This window comes from Blastomyces dermatitidis, assembly GCF_000003525.1.
Source record: "Blastomyces dermatitidis ER-3 genomic scaffold supercont1.4, whole genome shotgun sequence".
Lineage (NCBI taxonomy): Eukaryota > Fungi > Ascomycota > Eurotiomycetes > Onygenales > Ajellomycetaceae > Blastomyces > Blastomyces dermatitidis.
Window position 1 is genome coordinate 3,364,932 of NW_025544777.1, and position 8,114 is coordinate 3,373,045.

The 8,114-nt window shown below is 34.7% G+C and overlaps 1 protein-coding gene across 2 annotated transcripts; it reads right to left on the reverse strand.

Moving 5' to 3' along the window:
* Positions 1 to 2,652: 2,652 nt before the first annotated feature.
* On the reverse strand, positions 2,653 to 6,169 carry BDCG_04271. Of its 2 annotated transcripts, XM_045419931.1 has the most exons (5): positions 5,945 to 6,151; positions 5,369 to 5,879; positions 4,840 to 5,303; positions 3,332 to 4,774; positions 2,653 to 3,241 (listed from the first exon to the last, which is right to left on the reverse strand). In XM_045419931.1, the coding sequence occupies exons 2-5, from the start codon at positions 5,555 to 5,557 to the stop codon at positions 3,151 to 3,153; spliced, it is 2,187 nt and encodes a 728-aa protein (XP_045280821.1). In that variant the 5' UTR covers positions 5,558 to 5,879; positions 5,945 to 6,151; the 3' UTR covers positions 2,653 to 3,150. The 2 variants fall into 2 exon arrangements, with proteins under 2 accessions (XP_045280821.1, XP_045280820.1); XM_045419930.1 differs by having other exon boundaries at positions 5,369 to 6,169.
* Between the last annotated feature and the right edge of the window lie 1,945 nt (positions 6,170 to 8,114).

The window sequence follows — 8,114 nt, forward strand, 5'->3', positions numbered from 1 at the left end:
AGATTTACCATATCTGAGTGTGTGACTTGTATTGCAGAAGTCTGATTATCTGTTCTCTGTTGAGATAAACTTAATTGCAGTATTTTCTGTTACAGTTAGACTGGCCGCTGAGACTATGAATTTCACATTTAATCTCATTTGATCTCATCTCATACATTTCTTGGCATGAATTCTGCTGAGACTAGTCATTAAAAAAACATGCAAAGTGACTATATATCAGATGTTAAAATGAAATCATGACTTGAAAAAAATGAGAAAGTAATCTTATTTAATCTCATTTCATCTCATTCTTGATATAAAGTTACTATTTTTAGACATTTTAAGGTTTCATTTAGACTGTTTTTAATTTTTTAAAAAGTAACACTTTTTGATAATACTCAAATGAGATTTGAAGTTATTTAAAGCAATAAAAATAATTTAAATTGAGAAGTGAAAATCATGATCTCATTTGAAAAATGTAATAAGAGTAGATAGTAAGTCTCACTGAAACAGTATGAGACTACTATCTAATGTTAAAACTGTGTAATGAGATCACTTGAATTGATAATGAGACTATTAAAAAATGTAGTTCTGATCTCAGATACGGTCACACGGTCAGTCTAGTTACAGTTGACTCACTTGTTCTCATATAATAAGAATATTATATACTTTCTTCACTGTGTCTGACTGTGAGATTAAGCATTTTCATTTCACTCTTAACTCAGATGTAATCTGATGAATGAAGATCTATAAACAGAAAGATATTAAATGCTCTTCATTTAATATACGATAGCATAAGCTAAAGTGTATAAAGTATGATATAAGATTACTTACTTATCTATATTCAGTAAAGTGTTTATAATACTTATCTTATATATTCATTTTCTCAAAGTTGTGCAAGATTCATTTGAAAAACTTATTTTATATTTATAAAAATGAATATCATTTCAGATCTGCAAGATTCATCTTTTCATCAGTTATTTATAATAACTTTGCTTTTTTATATAGAAACACAGCAGATCTTAAGACTTATTAAAATTCTGTTAACTGTCTGTCTGTAAGTTCATATTCAATCTGATAATATAATTGTATCTGACTTAGTCAGCTGATTGCAGTATTATTTTTTCAGTTGCTATTAAAGTGTAATAGCTCTGACAGATTTTATTTTATATTCAGATTCTCATTCTATATAGCAGTCTCTGATGATGTATATACTTCTGAAGAGATTATAAACAATTATAGTAAGATGTTCAGATTCAGTGTAGTTATCTATCTGTGTAAATATTTAATCTCTCACTGCAGATCTAAGATCTGATTTTCTCTATTCTTATTAATAATGATAATTGTATCAGTGAAGCTCTTTATAGTGAATATTTAATCTGTATTGAATATCAATTATTATTTAACTTCTGTCTCAGTCTGTCACTGTGTACACAAGGTCTTAATTTTGTTTAGAATTCTTATACATCTACAGAGCTTTAATTCTGATTTGATACTCTCAGCTGCTTTTCTTACTGCTTTGAGTACACTCTCTGAGAGGTTCTGTATATCTTCTGATTCAGATAGCAGGGAACTTTATACACTATGTTTTGAGATATTTTAGAATCACACTGACATGATAACTATAAATTGCTTTATAGATGAAATTATCATACTCTGAAGAAGCCTGTACTTCTTATCAGTTTTTAGAGCCCCGGTGGCCGGATGGTTGATGCGGCCACTCAGTAGCGCCTTGGTGTGGGAAACCAAGATGCGTGGGTTCGAAACCCGCAGAGAATACATTAAATCTGCAACTCAAGCACCTCAGATTTCTAATAGATACAGAGGTGTACAAATCACTTCAATGAATCACTCTTACTTCCTGAGCTGGGAAGTTATTATTGCATGTATCTAATTATCACTTCTTTGTATTTTCCTATGTTCTTGTTATCTTGGCATGATCTCAATACCTGTATTTCCTCCTGTATAATCAACACTTGATCTGTATTTAACATCACACAAGAACTCATCATAAGCTCCGCTTGCATATGTGTATAATGGAAGAATAATAATAATAATATTAATTATCAGTTTTTAGACATACTATCAGATGTGATTCAAAGATTGCTTGAGTTAGTATATAATTACAGATGTACACTGACTTCTTATATACTATACACTAAATTAATTAATGCCCGCTATGGCCCCTTTACATTCATAAGCAAGTTTGAAAGCAGCCGTGTTATTATCCGACGGTCATACATTCTTCCGAATCACATTTATAAGAATAAGATATCTATTTAATATATTTCATCTGCTGAGAACATAATAGATAAGCTTATTAAATTACTTAAAACAATGAAATATTTATATTGAAAGAAGAATATTAAGATGAAGAAGATAGAGAGATAGAGGGATAAAAAATAATATATCTTATAACTGATTTTTCATTACTACACATTTTTCAGTCATTTTTTGTATCTGTACTTAATTTGAAGGTGAATTTTGTATGTAGCATCGTGTATAGTTACTCTGGTAAGTGAGAGTGTCAGGTCACATGATCTGGCTTACTAATCCTTTCATCATATAACTTCTCACAAGCTAGTAACCTTTCAATCACACAAGCTTTACATCTTTCACAATTATAAATATTGTATTATAGATTTAAAAAAAAAAAAAAAAATTTCTCTGCATTTCTTATCATATATAAAGAGAGTGATTCTCATATATCAAGACATTGATGCTACAAATATATTCATTCTTGATGAAAAGTAATGTTGTGGTGATAATAATGTTGTAGTGAGACTCACTCACTCACAATGTGATGAGGTAAGTGAAGGTACATGTTGAGCATTTTCTCTGGCTTGACAAGCTCCATGAAACTTTAAGCTATTTAGCATGAAGATGCAAGAAGTAAGATTAAACAGTAGTGAACTCATTGAAAAGCTAGCTGAGTGAGTGTTCATATAGGCATGATAAGGCGCAGCGAAGCCTCTGGTATGTAAGAGAAGCCCCCAGTAAAATTCAACAGAAGAATTATTAAATTAATTGATGTGATATATAGCCATTGTGCATCATATTCTTAAACAGGACCGACAAATTACACAATTAAAATGATTTAATTTCAACCCGAAATAATATCTGGCCCTACCAAACAACATGACCTGCCTGGTTGCATCTTTCCATGGTATGCTACAGGATTTCCTCGTTGCCGAATTTCCTCGCATATAGGCCTAAGGCCCGTACTGGCCAGTAAAGTTTGTAATTAGGATAGGATATCATGCTTGAAGGAAGGTTTTTTGTTAGCATTACTCGTCGTCCCGAGTTAAGAATGGGTGGGAATTTCCCAGAAAGCAAAATGAGAAAGCCATACCATGACTGATTAAATACGCCCTCAATTCCGTTTTGAGGCCACTCCCCATTTCTTGATTGTTTCTTCATAATCAGCTTCATTGCCCTTTTGAGAACTTCTTTGTCTGGATAGTCCGCCTCCATCAGAGCGAGGCATGCCCAGGAAGTCTGGACAACTTGTGATGTTTTGTAGTGCGTGTACACTTTCCGCTCAGAACTAAGGTACGACTCTCCCCAGCCGCCGTCGTCCATTTGTTTGTTCACCAGAAATTCACAGCCGCGACGGACCCGCTCGCTATTTTCGTACGTTTCGCCAACAAGTGAAAGACTTTCGAGAGCAAACATGGCGGCGTAAGTGAAACAGACTCCCCAGCTACCATACCAGCTACCGTCAGCGCGCTGTGATCGGCGAATATAGTCCACTGCTTTGAGTTTTACTCTTTCGATATCTTCTGCGCGGTAATCTGGGAAGAATTTGCCGAAGAAGGAGAGCGCTGTAAAGACAGCGGTCGTACATTCGGGATAATCGTATCCTATCATGATGCCGCCAAAAACTTCTGCAGCATTGAGCCACTCAAGATAAGGAGAGCCTCGAGTATTTTCATATTCCGTAAAACCTCCAGTCTTGTTCTGCATCGAAATAAGAGTATCAACGGCATCCTGCAGTCTATCGTCGGAAATCAAAGCGGGAAAACCATGGACTTTCTGGAGCTGAAGTGCAGCACGAAGTCCCTCCGCAGTACAGTCACTGACAGTGTATCCCTGGATTTTGGTACTGAAGGGCCACGCGCCTTTAGTGCGATGGCGGTAACAGCGCTCTTGTTGCGGCACATTTTCTGTCATCTGATGATCCTCCAAAAACTCCAATGCTTTGAGAAGCATGGAGCCCCACTTTGGGTCATCAGCAAAGCCCGCAACATCGATCGCCTGGACTATAAATGATGTATCCCAGACTTGTACTCCATTCGTGCCGTTCATGAGCATGCCTTCGTCTTTCATCCACATGTAGTCGTGCAATCGGTCAAGATGACGATGGAAGCTATAACTCTCAGGTCCGTCATGTATGAAACAACAAATTGTGTTCATCGGTGCATTAACAGGCCCAAGACCAGCATAATCGGTGTTTCGATCTTCCATGGTAATTAGCTCCCAGACCCAGCCTTCTGCGCGTTTGACTAAGGAGGGCCATCTCAGGACACTCCACACATTCGCAAGTATCCAAAAAAGGAGGTTTAATAGCCAATGTTTTGGGTAATAGTTATCCGCATCGGCAATAGCGCCACGATAAGAAGCAAAATTGATGGACGTGTACGGCTGAGTGTAAATTTCCTCGCTGAGTTGTCGAGTGAGATCATCCACTGGGTGGCTGAATTTCTTTGAATATATGTATGTCATGGGAAGAAACACTTGACGCATATGGATCCACCATCTCCATGGCGCAAATGGGACCCAATCCGGAAGCAGCCTAGGAAAAGGGATATCAGTTGTCAAGCTCATCCACATTAGGCGGGGGTATAGTGGGACGCAAACCAGAGTTCTGGTGGAACAGGGTTGACAGCATCCCATTGCATGACTCCTAAGACGCTGAGCCAAAATTTGGCCCAATGGGGAGCGTATAAGGCACCACCAAGTTTATGTAACATGCCACGAGCCTTAATCATTCTCGGATCCTCCGCGCTGGCGCCCAGGATGCGCAGTGCGACGTAGTTCATGCTGGTTCCAAAGACAGAGCTGTGGCCTTCGATATGTAAACCCCAACCTCCATCTTCTGGGTGCTGCCGTGCGAATAAATACCGCCTGATCTCAACGGCGTACTCAGGAAGAATCGGAGTGCCGGTAACATACCAGGTGATGATCAAGCCCGGTAGAAGGAACATGGGCCCGCCATACTCGCAGGCCCAATTTCCAGGCTCGAGTTGAAGTTTTGAAAAGAAGGAAAGGCCATTGGATGCTGCGTCCAGCGGTGTCTTCGCGGGAGGGAGATCAGGAAGACCCTATAGGTAATGTCGTTTAGTATGTGATGGTGGCTTGGGAGGGGGGATTGGAGGTGTTGACGAACGGTCGGGAGTCCAAGATGGTACTTGTCCGGAATGGACTGCGGCCACGCCTTCAATTCCTCGTCAGTCTTCAAATAATGCCAAGTTTGTCGACCACGGTCATCGCGCAGTCTCCATCTCGAATAGTCGGTTTTCTCGTCAGTGTCGAGAGTGAGATTGTTGCCATTCATGGTAGGTTTGGTTCCGGGCATCTTCGCGGTAACATCAGGTGGTGATGTTCTTGTCCTCACGGGCAGATATTGAAGCAGTCAGGCGAACAGAACTTCAAATCGCCAGGTATTAATTCAGCTGGCTGAATAATTCCCAGCCCCGGTTGCTCCCAGTCCCAAGACAAATTTTTGGGTGGAAACGATGCCGAGAAAGCTTTGTTTAGTAGCTCGCATATTTCCAAGGGGGTTGCCACGACGCACGGACCCCCGAGATAGGGCTAATGGCTTGCGAAAACAGAATTTCCCAGCACCCCTGAAAATTAGTAGCAAAACACTGCAAAGAAATCAAAATATCCCTATTGCTCTAGAATCATTCAATTATCTCCAGTACGCGTCTTTTTCAATCAATCAAATACACATCTTTCTTACCATTATCATCAATATGTCACCTCAACTCAGTGATTTCACCAGCAACAAGATTGTATATGCCTGCTGAGATTAGACTGGCCGCCGGGACCATGAATTTCATGTTTGATCCCATTTGATCTGGTTTCATACATTTCTTGGTGTGAATCCTGCTGGGACTAATCATTAAAAAAACATGCAAAGTGACTATATATCAGATCTCAAAATGAGATCATGACTTAGAAAAAATAAGAAAGTAATCTCATTTACTCTCATTTAGTCTCATTCTTAGTATAAAGTTACTATTTTTAAACATTTTAAGATTTTTTTTAGACTATTTTTAATTTTTTAAAAAGTAACACTTTTTAATAATATATAAATAAGATTTAAAGTTATTTAAAGTAATAAAAATAAGTTAAATTAAGAAGTGAAAATTATAATCTTATTTAAAAAATATAATAAAAGTAAATAGTAAGTCTCACTGAGACAGTATAAGACTACTATTTAATATTAAAACTATGTAATAAGATTAGTTAAATTAATAATAAGATTATTAAATATTCTGATTCTGATTTCAGATATAGTTATATAGTTAGTCTAGCTGAGATTGTCTGAAGTATTAATTATTACTTAATTTTAATAAAATCTTTTAACTGTCAGAGAACTCTGTTCAACATGTAATATAAAGTTAAAAATTATACTAGATATTTTATCAGAATTGAAGAATCAGTTAGATACTCAGTTTAATAAAGATATTAAAGCTTTTTTATATTATATAGTTAAGAACTTTAAAAGAGAGTCTCAGTGACTGAATAATTAATACAGTTACTCAGTAGTATCTTGATATGAGAAATTAAGACATATGAGTTTGAAATCTACAGAAGATACATTAAATTCAGAACTCAAGCATCTCAGATTTCTAATAAATACAGAGATGTATAAATTACTTTAATAAATCACTCTATGTTTCTGAGCTAAAAAGTTATTATTATATGTATCTAATTATCACTTCTTTGTATTTTCCTATATTCTTGTTATCTTGACATGATCTCAACATCTGTATTTTATTCTGTATAATCAATACTTAATCTGTATTTAATATCATTTAAGAACTCATTATAAGCTTCAGTTGTATATAAGTATAATAAAAGAATAATAATAATAATAATAATAATAGTAACTTTATAAGAGAAAGATTCAGATTGCAATTTATTCAACTATAATACTAATTTAAAAGTGAAAGCAGTATTAGATCTGCTTTTATTACTATAAACAGTAAATAAAAATGATTTGAAGTTCTGTAATTTTATTTCTTATTATTATTATTATTCTTTCATTATACTTATATACAAGAGAAGCTTATAATAAGTTCTTGTATAATGTTAAATACAGATTAAGTCTTGATTATACAGAAGAAATTACAGATATTATTATTATATCAAGAAAACAAGAACATAGAAAAATATAAAGAAGTAATTATTAAATACATGTAAGAATAACTTCTCAGCTCAGAAATATAGAGTAATGTGACAGACTACATCTGATTAATTATATAGACTATTTTATAACACTTCATAGATTCTGCTAAAAGCTTCAATTCTCAGTCATTAATTATCAGCTGAAAAACTCTTATATATATGTATAAATATTCACTTTAATTACTGATGTCTATACTTTCTCTTTTTTTCTTCACTAATATTTTTCACTTTTGTATTATAAGATCTATATATTATACTAACCTATTTAGTGTAGATCTCTTATACTTGAAAAACATTTATTATCTTCTTATTAGAAATGATTATCTATTAAGAAGATATCTGAATATGTAATAATATATAAGAAATAGAGAAATGAATAATCAGTTAAGTAGATACTGAGTCTCTAGATAAAAACTTACTTCTCAGTTACTCTGACTCTGTAACAAGATCTTATAAGAGAATATTAGTGAAAGATCTGAGAGTTCTGACATCTTAGATAATTAAGATATTCATACAATTATACTTGTTTCAATTTCACAGTTATTATACATTCAACAAACAACATATCTATTAATAATATAAGAGAACTCTTAAATGTAAGCATAGATACAGTATTACAATAACTCTAAGTAATGTTGAAATTACAATAAAAATAGATTGCTGATATACATGTCACTTAATAACTTTAATATAAAGAAATTCAATAATTATCTTAA

Excerpts from the sequence above, each read along its gene's own strand:
- BDCG_04271 (XM_045419930.1), bottom strand. The coding sequence starts at position 5,557 with ATGCCCGGAACCAAACCTACCATGAATGGCAACAATCTCACTCTCGAC. Across the intron at positions 5,304-5,368 it reads ACCATCTTGGACTCCCGACC|GGTCTTCCTGATCTCCCTCC; the intron begins GTTCGTCAACAC and ends CATTACCTATAG. Across the intron at positions 4,775-4,839 it reads CCTGTTCCACCAGAACTCTG|GCTGCTTCCGGATTGGGTCC; the intron begins GTTTGCGTCCCA and ends CCCTTTTCCTAG.